This window comes from Terrapene carolina, unplaced genomic scaffold (assembly GCF_002925995.2).
Source record: "Terrapene carolina triunguis isolate 2854851 unplaced genomic scaffold, T_m_triunguis-2.0 Scaffold189, whole genome shotgun sequence".
Classification (NCBI taxonomy): Eukaryota; Metazoa; Chordata; order Testudines; family Emydidae; genus Terrapene; species Terrapene triunguis.
In genome coordinates this window covers 2,625,924-2,649,180 of record NW_020664540.1, presented here as the reverse complement: position 1 = coordinate 2,649,180, position 23,257 = coordinate 2,625,924, and the positions used below count along the sequence as shown (strand labels likewise).

The 23,257-nt window shown below is 40.5% G+C and overlaps 1 protein-coding gene across 1 annotated transcript in view; it reads right to left on the bottom strand.

The window, feature by feature from the left end:
* Positions 1–4,590: 4,590 nt before the first annotated feature.
* The window catches only part of KIF26A (kinesin family member 26A), a 131,448-nt gene continuing 112,781 nt past the window's right edge, over positions 4,591–23,257 (bottom strand). Inside the window, exons 6-16 of the mRNA XM_024217175.3 lie at positions 21,807–22,016; positions 19,552–19,645; positions 18,813–19,075; positions 18,390–18,573; positions 17,914–18,073; positions 15,281–15,443; positions 11,287–14,674; positions 7,702–7,892; positions 7,207–7,227; positions 6,692–6,842; positions 4,591–6,034 (exon numbers count right to left, since the gene is read on the bottom strand). Of these exons, the coding sequence (XP_024072943.2) occupies positions 5,856–6,034; positions 6,692–6,842; positions 7,207–7,227; positions 7,702–7,892; positions 11,287–14,674; positions 15,281–15,443; positions 17,914–18,073; positions 18,390–18,573; positions 18,813–19,075; positions 19,552–19,645; positions 21,807–22,016 (5,004 nt within the window). The 3' untranslated portion in view covers positions 4,591–5,855. The remainder of the gene's footprint in view (positions 6,035–6,691; positions 6,843–7,206; positions 7,228–7,701; positions 7,893–11,286; positions 14,675–15,280; positions 15,444–17,913; positions 18,074–18,389; positions 18,574–18,812; positions 19,076–19,551; positions 19,646–21,806; positions 22,017–23,257) is intronic.

The window sequence follows — 23,257 nt, the reverse complement described above, 5'->3', positions numbered from 1 at the left end:
CGAATCCTCGACCAACCCATCAAAACTGTTGCCTTGAAGATGACTGGGTGGATGTGGAGGGCAGTTGGGAGGCCCTCTTTCTTTGAAATCTATGTCTCTTTTTAGCAGAGTCCTTTAGAGCATGCAAGGACCCACATGTGGTTTTCAAGAAAAGTTTATGACTGTCAAAGCGTAGATCTTCCACTGTGTTCCGTACTTCTCTCAGAAACTCCTAGAGTTGGAACCATGATGCCCTGTGCATTGCTACCAATGTGGAGATGGACCTGGCAGCAGTGTCTGCAGCATCTCAGGATGCTTGAAGAGCCGTTCTGGCCAATAATTGGCCTCAGAGATGATGGACTGGAGTTGCTCCCTATATTCTTGTATTAGGTGTTCAATAAAAGCTCTGAATTGGTTATAATTTGTAAAATTATATTTGGCCATGATCAGCTGATAGTTCACTATCCCAGCTGCAGATGAATCAGCCTTTCATTTGTCATACAGGTAGACTTAGAGAAGTGCTATTAGAATACCAGGGTTGGAAGGGACCTTAGGATGTCATCTAGTCTAACCCCCTGCTCAAAGCAGAACCAATCCCCAGACAGATTTTTGCCTCAAATCTCTAAATGGCCCCCTCAAGGATTGAACTCATAGCCCTAGGTTTAGCAGGCTAATGCTCAAACCACTGAGCTATCCCTCCTTGCCTGTCTACCCTGCTTAAGTACCAGATCCACCATCGGGAAGTTAAGTGGAGGGTGGGAGAACAAAAAGTCAGACTCTTTAGGTGGGAGATAATACTTCTTATCTGCCTGTTTATCTGTGGGCAGGATAGTGGAAGGTGTCTCTCACACTGTCTTTGCTGGATCTAGGAGTGCCTCATTGACAGAGGTAAGACCATGCTGGAGGGTGTTGCTGGCTGCCAGATATCCAACAGTTTGTACTGTGAATTGACCCCTTCAAGTTGAATTTTGGAAGCCTTCCCTGATGTCTCCAAAGTCTTCCCTCTTTTAGGGGACACGTGCACCAAGGTTGAAGGGGCACTGAATCTGTCTGGAGACAGATGTATGCTGGGCGGGTCTCCTGTCTGACTCAGAAGCTGTCTTAAGGGAGTGTTCCATCATTAACACTCTGAATTTAATCTCCCTGTTCTTCCTTGCCCGGGACTTGAGGGCCAGGCAGAAGTTGTACTGCTGAGAGACGTGGGACTCCCCCAAGCAACAGACACACTTAGAGTGGCCATCACTCACAGGCATAGCATCTCAGCAGGAGAGGCAGCATTTGAAGCCTAGAGAACCAGATATACCCTGCCAGGAAAACAAGTTCCCCCAGAGGGAAGTGAAAGAAAATAATCCTCTCACTATTTAACTAACTAGAACTACAACAACAACTGTCTTAGAAAAATAGAAAAGCCGAGGCATGCTCAAGGCAGACTCGCTACGGCACCATCTCAGGTCGAGGCAGTTGAGGAGCTCAGGGTGGTTTGCCTGCACACACCTATACAGCCTCAGTATCCAGCACAAGGAGGCATAGGGTACATGCGTGGGCCAAACAGACACAAATTAAAATCTCTGCTCAAGAGGTGCATGCACACCTGACATGGAACACCCATAGGGACACCACTCTAAGGGCTGGTCCACACTAAGCCCCCAGTTCGAACTAAGATACGCAATTTCAGCTACGTGAATAACGTAGCTGAAGTCGAAGTATCTTAGTTCGAACTTAAAGGTACTTACCACGGGTCCACACGCGGTAGGCAGGCTCCCCCGTCGACTCCGCCTACTCCTCTCGCGGAGCAGGATTACCGGCGTCGACGGCAAGCACTTCCGGGACCGATTTATCACGTCTAGACAAGACGCGATAAATCGATCCCAGAAGATCGATTGCTTGCCGCCGAACCAGCGGGTAAGTATAGACGTACCCTAAGAAGATAGAGCTTTTCCAGTACCATGGAACCTCCTATTAGCTACATAGTATCATTATCATCAGCTTCAGAGTCTCAGGCAATCCTTTTAGATAGAAATTAAGCATGTGGAAGAGGTTAGGAATTCAGAATTGCAGGCCACAAAACAAAGCAGCCCTGTTGGGCACAGAGAAGTCAGTCTAGAAAGAATTAGCCCTGCCAGAAGTAACTTGCATTTTCTTGCATCATAGGGTACCAAGGTTTCATTTTATACCATAACAAATTCAACAAGATCACTTCCTTAAGTATGCAATTTAATGGCCCTCTTAGATCATTAAATCTCCATGGAAAATTAATGAAATAAACCATCCAGCTTCATTTTGCAATTACTACTTGTGACCTTATATAATTAAGTCTTCCACAAAAAAAAAGTCTTGATTCATACCCTAAGAATATATTTGTATCAATTTTAACTGGACAGAACTACAAAAGTAACTAGAAAGGAAGGAGCGTGATAAACTAAAGGATAATTGAAAAAAAAAAGGGAGATAATTTACTGTCCACAATTACAAAGGACAAGATTTGCATGAAGACAAGCTTGTAGTTTCATTCATGGTGCCTCACTCATTTTGCATTTGTGTCACTGAACCAGAGGCTAAATGAAACTGAGGATGGATCTTTGCTGCCAGATGGACCATGTGCTATCGGCATGTGGATACAGAACCGAGGAACCCTGAAATGTTCCTTCTGTAGTTACTATGTGGTAACCATAAGCTTAGCTAGATGCAATTATAAAATGACACTGGGGTGATCTACAAATAATATACAGTTGTGTATTTAACCAAATTATTTTGCTGTAGTTTTTCCTTTATGTTTATATAATTTGGGGGAGCTTTTGTTGTTTAAAGATTTGTAATAGTTGAAAAAATAAACCTTTTGAGGATGAGTGGAGTGCCTAACAAAGAGGTTTGTACCCAGTCGAGATTGTGCAGGTTTATGTACTAGTTTGAATGAAACCCAAGAATCTGTTTCATGAATAAGCGACTGCAGTTCTAGGAATTACTCTGGATTTACACTAGTGTAAGGGAGATTGGAACCTGGCCCAGTTGTGTGTATGGGTCATATCCTGTGATTGGTTTCTGCATAAAACTCACTTCAGCAGGAGTTTGTCATCAGTGGTGGGATATGGCCATGTATCTTCCTAGGATAGTCATACTGGCAAAGTCAGCACCGTGGAGCCTATCAACATTAATCCACCAAAAACAACATTGTTTCCTTTTCAAAATATGAGCTCATCTTTCCTTGGCCTTTTCACTTCATATAGCAAGAACCCCAGGTTGTACTGCTGTCTGGCCAAGTAGGCAGGAGTGCTAGAACAATTTGCACCGTGGAGATGCTGAGAATCATTGAACCAAACTGTAAACCCTGTATATAATGGAAACCACTTCAAGTCAGGGGGTGCAGCTGCACCCCCCAGAACCCCTAGTTTCAGCACCTATGCAAGTATGTGTTTTTCCATTTTTCCTAAGAGGTATTTGACCTCGCTGACTCTTTGCTGTCTTTTTTGTGGGTTTTTCATAGCATAGGAGGGATCGATTTATTTAATTGATAAATAGGCTTATGTGTAATGATTCTGTAATCCAAGCTATTAATCTTTTGAATAACTGCTACTCCTATAATTGTTTCAAAAGATTTGTAAAAATAATATGAATTTATAGCCCCATCCTGCATCCACTGAAATCAACAGGCGCTGGATCCGGCGGAACATTTTGTTACAACACTGCCACTTCTAGATCAATCTCTCTTCTCACAGTCCAGGACTCTATACATCTAACTTGCATTGGCTATTTAGAACATTGTCTGCATGAGGCATAGTCCCATTTTGCCATAGTTTTGCACCAGAATCCGGGCAGACCTGGTCCGCTGCCTGGAAAAAGAGCTAACACAGCAATAGAGGAACACAGAAACTAGGCCCCTACATTTCCATCTATATTTTGTGCACCACCAAATATGATTCAATGTGCAATAAATAAAAATGAGCTGGACTGTACCATTTCCATGGTCAAATCAAGGGGAAAGAGGGAAGGAACACCATGAGGTTCCCCTTAGTAGAATTTCTTGCAAACTCTACCATCTGCAGGATAAGGAAATCCCACCCAGATATCCAAACCTCCCCGATCCCCTGCAATTTGCTGGAGGCTCTGGATTAGCTGTGACTTTTCTCCAGTTCACATTGCCAGAGTTTCCTTCCCCTGAAGAAACTCTGCCTTTAATGAGGAGGAGGCGTGTATGTTAACGTTCTTGCAAATTCCCTGCTAATTAGTAGGAGGGAGGGAGCAGTGGGACAATGCACAGCCTCAGGGATACTGGGCTAGTGCCATGGAGACAACTGAACCCAACTCCCATGTGGAGATGGATCGGGCCCAATAAACCGTAAATCACCTTGGGTGGGAGTCTTCCCATTGGGTGAAATCCCGACTCCAGTGAAGTCAGAATGTTTTAAAAAATATTTAACAAAACTAAACTTGGATTCAGGAGACCTGAGTCCAATTCCCAGCATAGACACAGATTTCCTGTATGACCAGGGGAAAGACATGCATCGTTAGGTACCTAAATACCTCTTAAAAATCTAACACCTATATAATTGTGCCTTGCACTCCTAACATTGTATTGCAGCATATAGAAAATCATGTAAATAATAAGAAGCAATGTTAACAATAGATGTATCTTTTATTCACAGATAAAAGCTGAAGCAAGCTGTTATAATACACATTTGTACAAAGGATTTGAAAAAACCCATAAAAAGCAAGATGATCAGAAAATATGATTCATTATGAAATGTGATATTACATACACTATTAAACCTTTTCAAAAGTATTCGTTTGGCAACAAATTTATCAATAGTTTCCACACTTAGGTGGTCTCCTTCAAAAAAGCACAAATCTCATGCAGCATGTATAAACTTGATCCTGAGGGTTTGCCTTCCTTAGAAAAACTGTAAAAAGATATACTATTTGTCTTAAAAGTTCATAATGCAAAAACCTTTATTTATAGTCAAAACTATATAAAAATATGGACCTAACTTAAAATTTACAAAAACTTTCTTTTTTTTTTTGCTTGTTTTATGGTTTTGGTAATAAACATAATTCTCAGTTCCTGTAGTCAGAGAAAAACAAACCACAATGCCCTTTCTAGACTTCCTCGAGTTCGGTTAACAACTCTAAAAAGATCGGATCCATGAAAACAGAGGTTAGTAACCAAGGAAGTAGTTAAGCAGTTAATATTTTATATATATATATATAAATGGAACCCAAACATTTATTTTGATCTGAAAAAGGAATAATACAAAAACAGAACGTAAAACAATCATCTTGAAATTCCATAATACACTTTTTCAATAGGTAAATGTTCATAAAAATATCTTGAATCCTAACCAAGAAAACAATTATAATACAATTTTAGTTCTGCTACATAAAACAGCTTTTCTATTAAACAAGAAGGCAAGTTCAGGTATGAAAACATAATTTACTTATTGCTTGTGCTACAATGTTGGTTTTTTTACATATAGTCATAAATACACTATACAGTATAAAATATTTTATAGGAATACATTTTGTGGTCTGCTTAGGTTTGCTGGCTTTAATTCTAGCACCAAATACAAAAATGAAAATCAAATGAATTTTAAAGGCACTTTCATTGTTTTCTATTTGTTTTTTAAAGTCTTGGTTTGTACTAGATTTTTCTGCTTTTCTCTGTTAGAAACAACATTTATTTCTATTTTTAATCTTTGTACAGTTCAGGTCATGTAGAGGCACCATAATGATTTATAAACATTCCAATTCCTTATCTGTATCAGTCTCTACAACATTCATTGTGGCTTTAAGTCTTCACATTTCCACTTTCACTTCCGAGTCCTTTTTCTTCTTCATGTTGGACAGTTTGGCTCCACTTCCTAAAGTCCCTTGAAAAAACACCTTCAAACTTCCACTTCTCGAACTCCATCTTGTGCATCGGATATCATTCCGATATCAAAACAGGTCACTATCATGACATGTGACTTGCACAGATTAACGCACTGCTCTAGTTCCTCTGTCACTTGTTCCAGCGCCTCCAGATACTCCTGAGACTCCTTATCAAGGTGAGGGTCAACCTCAACTGTTAGCAAAAAACCAAAATGTTTATATGAGAAACTGTCTACAATAAAACATTATTTCAGATGCAGAATTTAACCTCTTCAATCAGCAGTAATTGGTGTCATCATGTAAGAAACAAAGTCCTAGGGTAAAAGCCTGTCCCCATTCAGCTCAAGTGACTTTTGCCATTAGCTTCACTGGAGTCAGAATTCCAGCCCTAGGCTCCAATCTAGCAAAGAATGTAAGCATATGTTTAAGTGCTTTGCTGGAATAAGGCTCTGATTTCAACGCCTCAGTTTCCCATCTGCAAAATGAGGTTAATAGTACTTATTCCCTAGTATAAAATACCTCTATGGCTATAAAGCACTATATGCAGTACTTATTATTAATTATTATTATTATTATTATTTCAGTCTTTGTATAGTTTTGCCTCTCTCTTCTGATTGGACTGCTTTGCTAGTTTCTGAATTCTACTTACAGTACCCCAGTATTGCAAAGCAATCCCATATCATACCAAACTTCATTGCTGTGCAAAGTTTCTTAAGGCCCCAATTCAGCTAGCAATTTAAGCACATGCTTAAAGTTAAATAAGTTAAAGTTACTCATTACTTAAAGTTAAGCATGTGCATAAGTTCCTTGCTGAATCTGAGCATCACAGTGACTTTGGCGAAATACTTACACTCTTCTTTCCACTTATTTGGATCCATCATCAATCTGCGCTTTGTCTCTTCCAACTCTTCCTTCAGACATTCATGCTTTGCCTTCACTTCTCTAATCCGCTGATGGCGCCTTTCTAAAATCTTCAGCTTGGTATTGAAATACATCAGACCCTTTAAAAGGCACAGAAAGACCACTTCATGAATCTGTCTGGCCTGGCCTCTGTCAGCACCACCCAAACCCTACCCACCTCATTACACTGTAACATTTAACAGGGTTTTTTTTCTCTTTGCTTGAAGTGTGCATTAATGGATTCTAATCTACAGAAACAGCATGCCGCAATCAGTTAAGCATTTATTGCACTTTTCTGAATTAACATACATCTCTAATATACTCTGAAATTGCTACTGTTTATAGAGAAATTATTTTCTCCACTAGTGCAAATAATAAACACAGTCTAATAATGTTAAATGAAACTCTGAACTCTTTAAGAACATTAAGACACAGGAATTTGTAGTTACATAAAAGCATTCTTACCTTTTCAACATCCTGGAAAGGCTATTTTGGAAAAAATTGGAAAAAAAGGCATCAGAAGACTACAGAACTCTCGTCTCCAAAATAGAATTAAGTGAATTGTTTTCCAATTACAAGTAAATTAAACTCACAATATCCCTGATTTAACAGAATTCTAACCAGGATACTTTATGTCATTTACATAAAGAGTTAATGACCCCGTAGTAGAGAGAGGCTGTAAAGTTTCATCAGGCAGGCTAAGATTATAAAATCTTCTCATAATGTATTCATTGGTATTCTCCGTTCATGCCATCAGTCATGTTGAACACAATTAATTGTAGACAGTAATTATTTTCATTTTCTACGTTAAGGGCACCCCAACATATGAATTGTAAAATTAATAATTATAGTGCTTTAATTGCAATCAATTTCCTGAATGCCAAACTAGCATTCAAGCAGTGATTCTGCCTGTATATTGTAATTTAAGTTGTCTGGAGTTGTTGTAAAATATGTACTGACCTCAGTTTCCTCTTGTCTGTGTCGCTGTAATCGTTCCACATCATCGATCTCATAAACTTTAATTTCAAATGGCTCTTTTAAAGTGCCTGGCAAAGGTGGTAGATCAACCCACTGGCCAGTGACACTGGGCTTTCTTCCTAGGGATGTAGCATCAGGCAATGGAGCGGGAATCAGTCTACGACGCTGGAGACCTTAAATAAATTTTTTTTTAAAGTATTTTGCATCACATGGGACGTTATGCATCCAAAACCTAGGAGTACTAGTATATTGCAAAATATGACACAACAAAGAAAATATACAGGTTTTCAGGATACTTTGGGGGAAATGCTTTTTTTTTTTTTTTTTTTTTCTTTTTTTTTAATAAAATAATGTAAGGCAGTTAGGCCAGATCTTTGAAGGTATTAGGTACCTAACTGCAATCTGAAATCAATGGGAGTCGGGCATCTAAATAGCTTTAAGGATCTGGGCCTTACTGTTTTGATGGGCTTTGGCATGCTCCTTGTTTGTTTGGTGGTGGTAAACAGCAGTAGTAGCTCTCCCAAGGGCCATCTAAGCATTAGTTCCTTATGCCAGCCTTCCCAAATTTTGTTTACCCACTTTCATGAGTGAGTACATTTCTTTTTGGTGAGCAAGTATGATCTCATTCATTTCTTCACTCTGGCAAAAGTAGTCAAGTAGGTTATGTGACGAGGCTGATAACGTTTGAGGATTCTGACAGGCTATTTGGTCTATGCCTAGGTTAATTCCAAGCAAGACTTGTTCAGATGAGGTTCTCCACTTCATTCTACAGAACCACCCTCTCACTCCACCCCGTTGCATAACCCACCCCCCTTTGTCTTCTACCATAACAACAGCCTGTTGGCCAACTGGACTGGCACATGGCCTCCTCTAAACTCAGCATCCAAGCTGCAAGATGCTGTGGGATTATTTCAGTGGGAGTTGAAGGCTTCTGGCATTTTTAGGGTAGCAACTAGCTATGCTACAACCTTAATTCTCCTCTTTTGTGTCCAAGCACATCACTTCCACAATGCAACAAAGCTGCAAAGGCCAGGGAACCAAGAAATTCACTTGCCACTTAACAAGGGTCTCCCAGATTTAAGAACAAGCAACACTGTTACCAAGATGCATCAGGGCAAAAGTTTCACAAGGCAGACTGTCTTGCACCCATAAAAAATGGGCACCTGGGCACGTGCTGGTATTTGCCCATACAAAGCTGAGTGCATTGGTGCAGGCATTTTTTACAGTCGTGTGTCACCCTCTACTTTTTGAAAGACTAGTTCTTAGTGATGCATCTGTCATTAACCAACAAGTGTACAGGGCATGTTCAGGCAATACTGAAGCCAGTGGCACTGATCCCCAGATCACTGGAGCCAATGACACCAAAACAAGTTGAAATGTAAGAATGATATTACAGCTTGTGCTCTTTGTCGCTTTGTCATGGGCAGTATGAGCAGCTTCATGCTTGCTGACTCAGAGCTCAGTGAGTGAAATGTACATTACCCTCTAGTGACTCCCTTTTAATGGAGGTACAGAGGAACACTGGACTCTTTCAAAGGAGTTGCTTCCAAAACTTTCCCATCACAGGACAGAATCTTTGAGGGAGAAGTGAAGTAAAATTCTCCTCAGTGTCTGGAGTCTCATGGGGGAAAACCAGAGGTGGGGCATCTTATAATTATTGCCTCTGTTCTTGTGGCCGCAGCTGAGTGCATCTGCGGGGGCAACACTGCACTGCTGCTTAGAAGAGTTTGACTGAGGCCCTCTCCAAACCTGGGTCTCCTACATCGGAGTCAAGTGCCATGAGATCAGGTCAGTTACTTTATAAACTTTACGAATGGTCAATAACAGAGGTAAAAGCTCACCAGGCCTCATTGAAAGTGAGATCTATGCTGTATGTGCTTAAGGAGGTATCTGGTATAAATATTCTTAATAAATGAATCCTTGCAAAATATGGGACTGCCAGGCAGCTGGGCCACATTAAATTAATCAATTCTGGGTCTGTAATCAACTGGGCATCCTTTCCACAACCTCAAGTTATTCAGTCTGACTGTCACAGCTACAGGCCTGATCCTCCCCATCAACTGAAACCCCAATCCTGCAACCGCCTTCCAGCAGATGAAACCCCTCTGAAGTCAATAAACAGATGCAGTCGATCACATACACAAAGCAGATGAACTTCATGGTACCTAGTGGTCCCAATGTGAAGTCATTGGGGCTCCATGTGGACACAGGGGGCTACTTACATGGAAGGGGTTGCAAGATTAAGGACTAGGCTTCCATTGGCTTTGATGGTAGGATCAGTTCCCAGGATGAGTTTCTAGCACTGCTTTCCTAAGAGCTTAAATCCAGCAGAAGCAAGTCTCAAATCCACTTTGACAGTTTAGTATTAAGTTACCCTGGGAAGATGGTTATCATTTCCTATTGAATACTTAGGCCAATAATGGGTCTATCAAACCTTTCTTGTTTGTACAATATTGAATAAAACTCCTACTAAGTCCCACTTCATATATAAAATATATTAGTGTGTCAGAGCATGAAGCATTCAAAAAGTAAGGTATAATTTACCAACGAAGACAATTTCAGCTGAAAAAGAAATAATTTGTCATTTTTAAAGACCTAATAAGCATTTCCTGGGGCAAAAACAAATACAAATCCATCAGTGAGTAATGCTGTCTCAATACGTGTGCAACTTTACACAGCTGTTAATATTGATTTGTAGGAGAGGTTGATGTGCTATGAAAAGAGAACTGCTGCAAGTGTTGCACAAGGTCTCTGAACTGATTTATTGCCAGAAAGCACCATAACATATACATCAGTTTAACTCATTTAGTTGTGCTGGCACAAGTGAATATCATGTGCACCTGCAGAGACTGCAATAATTACACCTTTCCAATTGAAGTGTCAGATTCAGCAAGCCCAGGCTCAGAGGAGTATTTCCTACCCTACTCCCACACATAATCCTACCAGAAATTAAAGGTTGCAGGAGCAGCCTTTCAGTCAGTAGCTATCATTGCATGAATTGCAGTGGATCTCCAATAACGACCACAGTATTTCTGGCTGGAATAGTAAAAACTATTTCCAAAACGCGGACATTAGAAGCGTGATTCTGAAGCCGTTACTCTCATTCAGTAGCACTTACCCACACAAGCAGCATCAATGAAGCCAACAAGTAAATGCCACTGAAGGTCAATAAGGGTGGTGGAATTTAGCCCTTGTTAAACAGCCAATCACTTTGGTTTTGTGGTGGATTTAGAAGATTTAGGACAAACGTCAGTGAATGGAAATCACACCTCTCTGAACAAAACAGAAGACTAAGCAGTGTATCTCTTTCATAATTTAGCTTTAAAACTTGATTTAAAAACTACAAAGCCTATAATTTTGTAATGAATTAACAGTATTAATCTACAATTAGTGCCTCTTTTATCCATATATATCTTCAACGTGGCTAGGCATCTAAATTCAAACTAAGTGACCTACCAGTTTACTTAAGAACCACAATAAAAACTCAACATCCTAAAATATGAGGAGAATATCAATGAATTTCTAAGATGGCTGAAAATGCAAGCCCGAGTCACGTTAATTTTTTACCTGTCGATCTTTTCTTAGGGGACTTCAAACTCCTCATGCGTCCTGGTGACGACATTCCGCTTTCACTCATTGAGTCATGTGCGGAAGAGGCACTGCCTGTTGCTTCGCTATCACGAATCATGCTTTCATAGCCACTGCTGCCACCACTGTGGTAAAAAAGGGCTGTCCTTCCCATTGCTGGTGGCAGTTCTCCACTTAAAACACTACTATTATCACTGCCATGCCCACTGCTATACCGCTGAGGCCTCCGGGGCGCAGTTATCTTGCTGTATGGAGATGGCAACACTGGAATTTGTGATTTTTCATCGCTGAGATTAATACCACTGTCATTCCCACTATCAGAGTCTGTGGAGCCTCTGAAATGCCCCATTTTGACAGAACTGCCAGATACCAGTTCATTAACCCGACTGTTGGCTGCCCTAATTGCTTGCTTTGTCCCCATAATAGTTCCTCTGCCAGGTTTGTTGTTGACACCCTGCACACATCGGGGGGTTGTTTTCCCACTTGGAGGAATGCTAGAGCTTTTTCCAATAGACTGAGTCAGTGATTTTACAGAGGAGCTAAGCGACTTTGACCCATTGGTAGAAAGGCTGCGGCTTTTGTTTCCATTTGCTTGAGCCTTCTGGTTAGTTGTACTTTTTACCTGGCTGTTTTTACAGGGTAAAGGTGCAGTATGTGATGGTGGTGAAGTCACGTTAGAAACTACAGGGGGAACTCCCAGCCGTGGGACCGATCGTCCCGTTCTACCATTGTTGATGCTAGCGTTGCCATTTTCCCTAGTTGTGTTTGCTTTGGAGCCAACTGATGTCAGACTATCACACCTTTCCAGAGACATGTGACTCCCATATCGATGAACAGCTTCACTTTTAGATGCCTTAGTCTTTAAACTTGAAGTCATTTTAGGCAAAGAATGGTCCCCCTTGAGGCTTGTTTTACAGCTGGTACTTTCACTAACCCAAGATCCAGCTTTGGATCGCAATTCTGCCTCTTCCTCAGCTTTTGGTGTTGCAACTCTAGGACAGTCCAGGCCTGCAGCTTTGCCTCCACTATTTGCGACCACCACATTTTTCTGTTCTAGGCTTGATTTACGTACAGGAGGGGTTGGAGGTATGGTCCCATTTGGCCTAGGTAGCATGCTTGACTTTTGTGGCAGAGTCTTCTTTCCCAGGGATGTTTTCAGGCTGCCAACAGCAAAGGCAGCTTCAGAACTTCCCCTAGTCACACCTTCTGATGGAGCACTATTACTATGTGCTACTGGCATCACACCCAGCGTGGTGGCTCCTCTCTTAAGCTGTGGCATTTTCATTGCTGCTTCAGATTTTTTAGTGGCTTCACTGGAAGATTTGCAAGCCACTTCACAACCATCTACAACCCTCTGAGAGCATGCAAGCATAGTCTGTGACTTCGTTGGCTTGGTTGCACTGCTGAAGCATTGGGCAGCTTTTGTTGGCTGTTTATCAGTACCAAATGTGTGAGATTTTGGAGACAGCAGAGATGCTGCAGCTTTCGCTTCCAAGTGATTATCCGTGCGCACCAGCCAGGGATCTTCAAACATACTGTGTGGATTCGGCTGTTCCCTGTAGCTTACAATGGCATTATTGTGGGCTGGAGAGGAGGTAGTGTTTGTTTTCCTAGGAAGACTAGAATGTATTGTTTCTATCACCGGTGTACCTCGAGAGTTGCTAGATTTAACTTTTATGGGCTGATCAGCTACACAAAAAGCACTTTTCATCTGAGATGCTTTGGTTAATTCAGAGGTCTGGGGGCTTTTGTTGATGCCTGAAGACATTTTGCTAGAACTTATACTCTCAGTTTCCAGCTCTGAGAAACAAAATCCACTGTCATCCAGGGAGCTTTTCAATGGGGTGGTTACATTGGGCAAATCCAAGTTAAAAGGTTCCTTGGACTTATTACAGCTGTAAGATGACTGGGCAACAAAACTGTCACTGGACCGGGCTCCATCACTTTCAATTGTACAAATGCTAACTTCACTAAGCCAAGAACTGATGGAGGAACGTCTGCTGCTGGAAAACGGATCCTCGGCAAAGGGCAAAACAATATCAATATTTACACCAGTAGAGCTTGCCTGTGAGGTATAAGCATCAAACTCATCATTTATACTGCTAATAATACTAACCGGCCTGGAACCTGATGCAAGAGCCTGAAGGGAGCAGTCGCTGTTAAAGCTAATGATACTGGCAGGCCTTCCATTATCTAAAATTCCACTGATGGATAGTTCCTCTACCACTGTAAAAACAAGCTCATCCTCTCCATTCAGCTCCACAGGCTGCTGCAAAGTCACCGTGGTGGTCAGTATATCCCGGTCAAAACATTTACCTTTGAACGCTGAGTGGAAACTATGTACCTCGATAGCACTAGATTGATTCTGGGTGTTACTGCCAACTAGAAATGTGCTTCCTACCAAGTTGTGCTCAGGTTTGCTAGCCATTTGCTTACTCATTCCCACAGGAGGAGTCCGGATTGCACTGCTATTGTCCAACTCTGAACATGCTTCTTTGGACTTGAGGGTCTGATCTTTCTGTAGTGGGGGTGTGGGCGCAGGGCTTGGTAAAGGTCTCTTCACATACGAGGACTTTTCTTTCACTACGGGTTCAGCTGTGGCCTTACTCTGCTCTTGACTCCTAGTAGGGTTATATTTTGATGATTTCAGTGAATCTGTGATTGTCTCTCTCTCTTTCTCGCCATCTGAGGCTGAGCCCAGTTTTTTGCCTTCAGCTTTGGTTTGCAGTTTGGAATGTCCCGCTTTGAAGTGAGGGGCGTTCTTTTCATGACAACTGCCACCCCTTTGCACAGCAGCCTGGAAATGAAGATTATGTCCTTTTTTTGGAGAAACTGTTTCCTGTGGAACAGGTTTTTTATACCCTCCAGATGGAGAAGATGGTTTTTCATTTACCAGTTTAGACTGCACATTTTCTATCACTGTCACTGGACTACAATTTGATGCAACAGGTGTTTCTCCACCAGCAAACTTTATAGGTTCCTCACTTCCATCAATGAATTCTAACCTTTCTTGCAATTCAGCAAAAGTGTTGCACTTAAAATGGTCCTTGTCGGAACTTCTAGCAATAGCAAAGTTGTCCTTGCTTCTCTTTTTGTTAAGGGAAGGAATTATGGGAACAAACTCTGGAGGCCCTTCATTATCTGTTAGTTCCCTGTCAGACAAAGCTGCACCATTGGGACCAACATAGATGACGGTGTCACAAGATTGTTCACTGCTGGAGGAATAATCAGGATCACTAGAAATACTCAGTACAGGAAAATCAGGGTCAAGTGCTACAGTTCTTGGGTGAAAGGGTCTCAAGTGAGGTGGTCTTCGTACATGGCCTTCTTCACATGAACTTTCTCCTCCAGATGAGCTGGATGCATACTATTAATTATAAAAAAAGAAAATCTTTATTAATATTAAATGTATTTATAATAAGAGAGGAAATCTTAGGGTCATTATATACTCTGCTCTGCTTTCACCATCAACCACAATTGTGTCTAGTGGAAAACCTTTACAATATGAAGTTAAATAACAAAACTTATCTATGTACATTTTAAACATGATATGATTATTATATTAACCAGTTTACCACAGGTAAGTTTCATAACATCAAAATATTATGTTGTCTTTCAATCTTAGCATTTTACATTCTTTCCTTATTTTTTTTTTTGATTAAAACAAGTTGAACCTTTTGCAATAGCCCCACATAAAATCAAAGGAATTTTTGCAATAATCCCACATAAAATCAAAGGAATATTGATCTATTGTGTGCATGTGAGTTTGCATAAAATTCAAACACAAATGTTTCAGGACTAATAATTAAGTGGAATAACAACAGCTTTGGGCCAACACGTTTGTCAATTTCTCTACCAAGCTTTGATGCATTTTGTATTAGTCCTCATTGTTTAGAAGTCCCACATTCCCCCACCAAGGGGTTCAGAGAATTCATTTTCAATTAAATTAATTGCAGCTTGCTTGTACACCAACCTTGGATTTCTTCTTTCTCATTCGGTGGATTCGTGATGCAAGCTGAATTGTCATGAGAGTTTCTGCATAATTTGCTGGGGAGTCAGAAATATGAGCAATCATGGTTGTTCTACAGTTGATGTTCCCAAATGATTCTCTCAGCAACATAGTCAACTTGTTGTCCCTATGTAATAAATAATAATACTAAGATGGTTTAAAAGAATTCTAGTTCCTTTTACAGACTTTTCTAAAACACCAAGTATTATGGTTTCGTTTTTATAGTGTACATGTATGTATGGTATAGGTAGATCTGAAATATACATGATCTGTACATATTTAAAACATGTCTAAGCGTATATACACAGAGATACCAAATTTATTCCTCTACCTGCGTATTTTTAGATGTGTAAATTCTTTGTTAATTTGGGCAAATCCAAGAACTATTCACTTTACTAGCAGTTCATCATGAAACAGCTTACAAGCATTATCTTTTTATCTCATTAGAGCTAATCTCTTGTACTTTGAATGCACCATCACCATGGTATCTAACCTACAGGTGAACAGTTCATTTAACAAGAAATAAAATAACTTTATATTACTGAACAGACACAGTCAAGAATACCCTAACAAATATATTATTAGGCATCAAAGATATTTTTAAGCCCTGTCCCACCTAATTCCTTCTCTGCCATTTTAAAAGAGACCATGACCTGGGCATTCTGACCCAGAGCATGATGCAAAGGAATCTTCCTTTCCTCCTGGTGTGCACAGAGGAGGGAACCCATACACCAGATCCACAATTTGAAGCATGGAGAAGAAAGAGTTCCACAAAGCTTCTCCTTAGTAAGTGGCAATACAGCCGTCCATTGGACGTTACACAGCCTGATGCAGCAGTGCACTGGATGTTCCGCTATTCAAGGGGAGAAAAGAGATGCCTTGAATGCCCACCTACTTGAAAACTCTGATTACCCAAACACTCATACACGCTTTATAGCCCAATCTGCGGCTATGGATGTGGATATAAGCTCGCATATACCATAACATGCACAACTTTTTGGGTGGATACAGCTATATCACAATGCTCATACACTGAAGTAATTATGACATTTGCTATAGTTCTTCTGTGTGGCTTAGGTGAAGATTTAGGGCCAGCTCCTGGCTTCCATTCTGCCCACTCTGCTCTGGCAGCACAAATCCGGTGGAAAATTAGCTTCACTGGCTGTCCAAGGATTTCCCTGGGGAAAAGGGAATCACCAGGTGGTATATGGCCAACGTGGTCTTCAGCCATATCCAGTGCAGCTGAGGAGTCATTACGCTCTGCATGCCACAGTTGCCAGAAAAGCTACTTAGGGGCTGTATGCAACTGGCACAACTTAGAACTCCTGAGGCTGCTCTAGGTTGCTCCTCAGAACTGGCCCGGCACCTGGTGGCCTGTGTTTAGGAGTCATCTTTACGTTTTTGCTCACTGAGCTGGGCTAGGTGGCAAAGGGCTTGGTCCTGAGGATCTGGCCATTCACTATTCTAGTCCATTCATTCAGCTGGCAACTGGCCTAAGAAAAACACCTGCTTTCATCTGATACAAAATGAAAGAGCACCTGCTTCATATTCCGCACTGGATAAATATGTGAAATGACGTGAGAAATAAATGAGGCACTAACTTACAACTCATCTTAGCAAGCAGCAATTAAACTCTGGTACGAAAGGCCAAATTCTACCAGTGCTGTCTGTGGCAGGGATGTCCTCTTTAGACTGGGCCCCCTGCAGATATGAATGTATTCCCTCGCCATGACAGTACTGCCAGACACACTCTAGAAAGCACACATTGATGCTCACTTTTGTCAAGTTACCATTCCCTTTTCCACACAGGAACAGAATATGGTCCTAAATCTATTTAAATGCACAGTTTTTATTGGAAACATACATATGTGCAACCTGCTGAACAGGGCATATTATTTATAGCACTACTGATACGATCCTCACCCTTCTGTTATATGTACAGTAAAGCTGGTTGATGTTTCTTGAAATTTCAACAAGACTTCTAAATTTGGGAGGGGGGGGGGAAACCCAGGGAAATAAAATGTCCCCTGGTTTTCAACAAGCTGGCCAAAATTTTTCAAAGTTTCAACATTTCAGAAAAAAAGAAAAATATTTCTGCAATTTTTTCAAAGTGGACACGCACCCTTCATCCAACTTAGGTATATGCCACAATGCATATGATTTTTCAGACCGCTGTGCATACCAATAACACATTATGGGACTCTAAAATATATTACACGAACATAAATGTCATAAAAACTGCACTGGAGGCCAGATAGATGTTGCCATATATGTGACAGCCAAAACATCCATTGACATGAGTGCAATAGATTAGCAGGCCCTTGATATAATTTATTTGCAAGATAAAACTAGCTATATTTAAGGCAATAAATAAATAAATAAATTAATGGAGATATCCCATCTCCTAGAACTGGAAGGGACCTTGAAAGGTCATTGAGTCCAGCCCCCTGCCTTCACTAGCAGGACCAAGTACTGATTTTGCCCCAGATCCCTAAGTGGCCCCCTCAAGGATTGAACTCATAACCCTGGGTTTAGCAGGCCAATGCTCAAACCACTGAGCTATCCCTCCCCCCCAATGTACACAGTAATTTACTTACTTGTATGGTACATGTTTAGCACCATTAATTAAGGCCAAAATTACATTGCCCAGGGCAGACAGAGACAGGCACAGGGAACCTCCACCATCTCGGCTCTTGCTCAGCACTTTTTCACAGCTTCCTAGATCAATGAGATGCAAACGGCTCCGTCCTCCGGACACTAAAACAACAAGGACAACAATATTTATACACACATTCACCTGAGCAAAAGGACTCACACCAGATTAGCTATGCAGAATTTATTCAAATGACAGAAATAATGAATGCAGCATGGGGTAATGCCTGAATTAAATATTAATGGGGCTACATGCGAATTGAACAAAGAAGCTATTAGCCGCATCTACCACAGTTTGTGTCCGTTCTCGACTGCTTGGGGGGCTTCTTTTTGAGTATACTGCATATTATTTTGAATCTAAATTTAAAAATATTAATTTAAAACTAAATGAATAAATCGAATTTGGAGTGACTGATCTTACTTCCTCCTTTGCCACTCTTCTCCATGCGATACTGGTAAATGTGAAGAGTGAAGAGCATATGTGAATTCCTCCTGTCTTCTTCATCACACTCGGGTTTACTGGTACTTCTGGCAGCAATTGCAGCATCAAGGAAAAAGGCAGCTTTCTCTGCGGTCGGGGCCCTAAGCTCACTTTGGTTTTGAAGCTTGAATATAAACAAGAAAATGACTAATTAAGGCAGGGGTGAATGTTTTTTGCTGATCATACTAAGTCTCTAGGGCGATAAGAGAAACAAATATGTACACCATGGGAGTGGGGATTATATATTAAAGACAATAAAAAAATTTACCATCTTAAAAATTGTCATCATCATTGTCAGATAAAAGGAAATAAAAAGCAGAGGAAAGTCAGGCTCAAAAGCCTATGTTGCGATATCCATTATACCTGGGTTCCACATATCGGATCCTCTCTCAAATAAACCCCTGGAGACTGACCATCCTGAAGGCTGCCAGTGGCTACTTCAGCTAACAAATCCTTAAGGTTTTCATCTTTGCCACTGATCTCCACAGCAGATACTCTAATAGAGAAACGAGTCCCAGTTTTTTCTTTGCGTTCATTGATTAACTTGAAGAGCCAAGAAATTGCACAGGGGATAATACCAAGGCTTTGTGTGGAGTTATCTTTGCCGATCATGGTATAAGATTTACCTATAAAGGAAAGGAAAATATAAACTTATCTTTCAAGCAGAAAACAGTTTCTTCTTATGCAGCTGCCAATTTACATTATATGCCATGTGCTGTACAGATAGCTGGGGATAACAAATGCAAAAATGATTTGTATGTATTTAATTATTAATCAGTTAGTATTTATTCAATTAATTTTGCCATTTTTGTAACTCAAACCCAAAGCAAATTAATTTTTAAAAGTATCTCTGATCTTTTGCTTTTCATCATAACATGCCTCTAAAAGCTTGTTCCTACATAAGCTAATCTGATGTTACATTTTACCTTTTCAAATTAGAATTTAAGATCCCAGTGTAGAAATAAACCATGATAAGTTTGCAAAGCTAATTAAAAAGAAATTCTAATCTATTCGTATACTCCAGATTTATTGTTCCAGAAGCTGACAGTATGTAATTACCAGACTGACATAGTAATTAACTGTAACGAATTTGGGAGCTCACCAAGCTTGACATGACCAAAGCAAAATATGCAACCATCTGCACCATTCACAACAGACTGGATTACTTCTGCTACTGTTCCAGAGCATACCTCAGCCTGAAAGAAAAATTGGAGACAAATAAGATACACAATACACTCTTTACTTCTCTCCTATATGAAAAGAATTATTCAATATTTCTGAAGCATAACCCTTTTGCCCATTTTTATGGCATTATTTCTCCTATTTTAGTAAGTATGTTCCATTTTTTAAAAATAAAAGCTGCTATAACAGCCTAAAATAGTTTCCTATTCTATTATACCAATTCCCTTGGAATATCGATTCTATGACTAATGTAGCAATTGAACACTATCCAACCAAGCTTGCTGCTGGTATAATAGCTTAGCCAAGGGTTTTCAATAATAGTAACCGCTTCAGTGAAATGAAGCTAGCCAAAGAGTGCTTGTAGAAATTAAAAAGCCATTCATACTGGAGAAAATGCATTGAAGATCCCTGAATAAGAATTTTTAAGTATCTGATTTTCATTTACTATGGAAACAATAATATAATTGGTAAAGGGAATTCGCTAAATTCCCCAAGTGTACTAAAAACAGTTTATCAATGTATATAAGGATTTGAAATATATGCCATAATTTATTAAATATAGCAACTGATGGTATAAATATATAAGGCCATACACTAGTGAACAATGAAAATAGATACATGCCAGCAAGTCAGCCCCTTGTAATGATATTGCAGGTGGAAGTTGGCCACTCTGATTCTAGCCACCTTGAAACAGCAGAGAAATGCCACCTCAGAGGCCCTCCAAGAGAGTGTTGAAGAGTGTGGCCCAGAGATCACAGTGAAATCCTGTCCCATCCGAAGACAATGGGAGTTTTGCCATTGACTTCAGTCAAGCCAAAATGTTACCTCATCTCCTTTTCGTACTGCATGTGCAGCACCCAAACCATCAGCAGCTGCTGTGCACAACCACCTGCACAGATTATTGCAACTTTCAGTACAAATAGACTATTCTGGTCACTAGGACTGCACTACAGGTGCAATTGTCCTGTGCATCTATTTGAGTGAGTAGTTACACCTTTTTCTCTGCACTTGCCAGACATTAGGACCGCAATACGCATATTCACTTATCCAATACTGGAGATAAAAAGGATGAAAAATGTTTTTTAGACAAAATTTGTCTTGTTCATTCAAGTTGTAAAGTGACACTCTCAACATGAATTATTTGGAGTTTCATAAAATTGAATTTTCTCCTAGAGAACTATGTAAAGGTTGGTCTATGTCCAGATTTTTTTTTTAATCCTTTGTTTTAAAGCTGCTATACGTGTTTTTTCTGCTACCATTGGGGTAGTCTTGACTACAACCTCACCAAATATATCCCCTTTCCTTCTGTCCACGTCTGCCTGCTGCCTGTTCAGTTTCAGCTCTACTGCTGTTATTGTGCATAAGCACAGGCCTTGCAGGGCCTGGAGAAGGGCATGCAGGATCAACAAAACAGTGAAACTGACTAGTCAGGAAGTGATGTCAAATGTGAAATGTAAAACTGAAAAAGGAGAGAAAAATAAAACTCTTCCATGCTCTCTTTCAATTATAGTAATCTTATGGGGTTAGTTGTAACCACTGTCCCAACTCAGCAAAGCACTAAACTTTAGGCACATGCTTAAATCTGACCCTAGGTAGCAAAGCACTGAAGTCAATGGGGTTGTACTCCTAATCCTGTTGATTTAAAAGGGGTTACAACATAGTCAGTTAAAAATGTAAATTTCAAGTCAACTGTGCCTTTAAGCAGCACTAAAAATACAGGGAAAGTATTCATTCAGCACATTTATCTCCCTGGATATAGCTTCACTTCTGGGCTAAATTGAAACAGTGTGAGAGTTTACCCACTGTCTATTAATTACCATGTATCAGAGGGGTAGCCGTGTTAGTCTGAATCTGTAAAAAGCAACAGAGGGTCCTGTGGCACCTTTAAGACTAACAGAAGTATTGGGAGCATAAGCTTTCGTGGGTAAGAACCTCACTTCTTCAGATGCATCTGAAGAAGTGAGGTTCTTACCCACGAAAGCTTATGCTCCCAATACTTCTGTTAGTCTTAAAGGTGCCACAGGACCCTCTGTTGCTTATTAATTACCATGTTTTCCAAGGAATTATACTAACTCATTCAAACAAAATTCCCCAGAAGCAATAAGGAACTCTTACATGAATTAAATAGTGTGCCCACGGGAAGAGTTGTTAGAGTTATATGCTTATCTCCAGTACCTGAGAAGCATCCTGAGGGAATACTGCATCAAAGGCAAACATCTTTGGGACAGCAACAGTTCCTCTCCTGTGACCTAAGTTGGATGGTCCACTTGCAGATGGATCGTAAAGAGTGATTTGCTTTTTTCGTGGATCTACCTTTAGAAAAGACATGGATTCGGACGTGTCATGTGGTCCTTGAGAGGGACAAATTCTCACCATCACCTTCACCTGCAAGTAGTTACAAGGGAAATGACAGCTTTAGTTCCTACTTACAGCTAATGTAAATAATTGCATAGTATCCCATCCCCCAGACTGTTCCCTGCTCCCAAAACTTGTACATTTTTAACAGTTCTGTGACTAAGAAGGACTTCTCCATATACTTACAGCCAGATTTTCAGCACTGGCTTCCACTCTTGTGCCTGCAATGACTTTATTTTAAAAGAGTGCATTTTCAGCTTTACCAAATAGAGGTCTAATGATGGATCTCCTGACAAAGAGATCACGAACAGGATACAGAAAGCTTCTCAGTCATTAGGAAAGCTACGTATCAAAGTCCTGAAATCCCACAAAATATCCCTCTCAACAAAAATAAAACTTTAGAATGCTTTTGTGCTCACATCTCTCCTCTACAGCTGTGAGACCTGGACACCATACAAATGGCATATCAAACAGCTAGAGGCCTTCCATATGTGGTCTCTGCGCGCCATTATTGGGATCCGCTGGCAGGACAAAATTACCAACCTGGAGGTTCTCCAAAAGTCAAATGCCATAAGCATCGAGGCCATGCTGATAAAAGCCCAACTACGCTGGGTTAGACACATCATTAGGATGCCTGAATATCCTTGGAACAAGGACATCGGAATCAAGACCACCCCAGAAAGTACTACAAGGACAGCATTAAAAACAGCACACACTTCGGTGCAATAAAACCAGATGATCTTGAGAAGGCTGCATTAAATAGATCAGCATGGCAACACACAGCACTCAGAGCTTTTCAAGCCTTTGAAGAGGACAGAAATAATCGATTGTTAGCTGCAAGGGAAAAGCATCATACTACTGCTATAGCGACCAAGATGGTCACCAATTACTTTGTCTGCCCGATCTGCATGTGTGTCACGCTTTGGACTTCAGAGTCACTCCAGAATCCATAAAGAGAGAGCATGAAAATTTCATCGTCAAACCTATGTACTACACACACACACACACACACACACACACACACACACACACCCCTCTGATTTGCAGGCACAATCAATGCTCGATGAAAAATTGTGTCCACAGAAAAGGAGAATGTGGCAAGATCCTTTTGTAAATCAGGACCTTAATGTTCACAGACTTTGTGATCTGATGTATTAACAAATCCTTCCTGAACCGCTGTTTGAATAAACCAAGAATGAAACAGAATGTTGTATGAAAGAAGTCCTGGAAGTTCTCACTTTCTCTCCTTCTAATCACTGACATATCTTAAG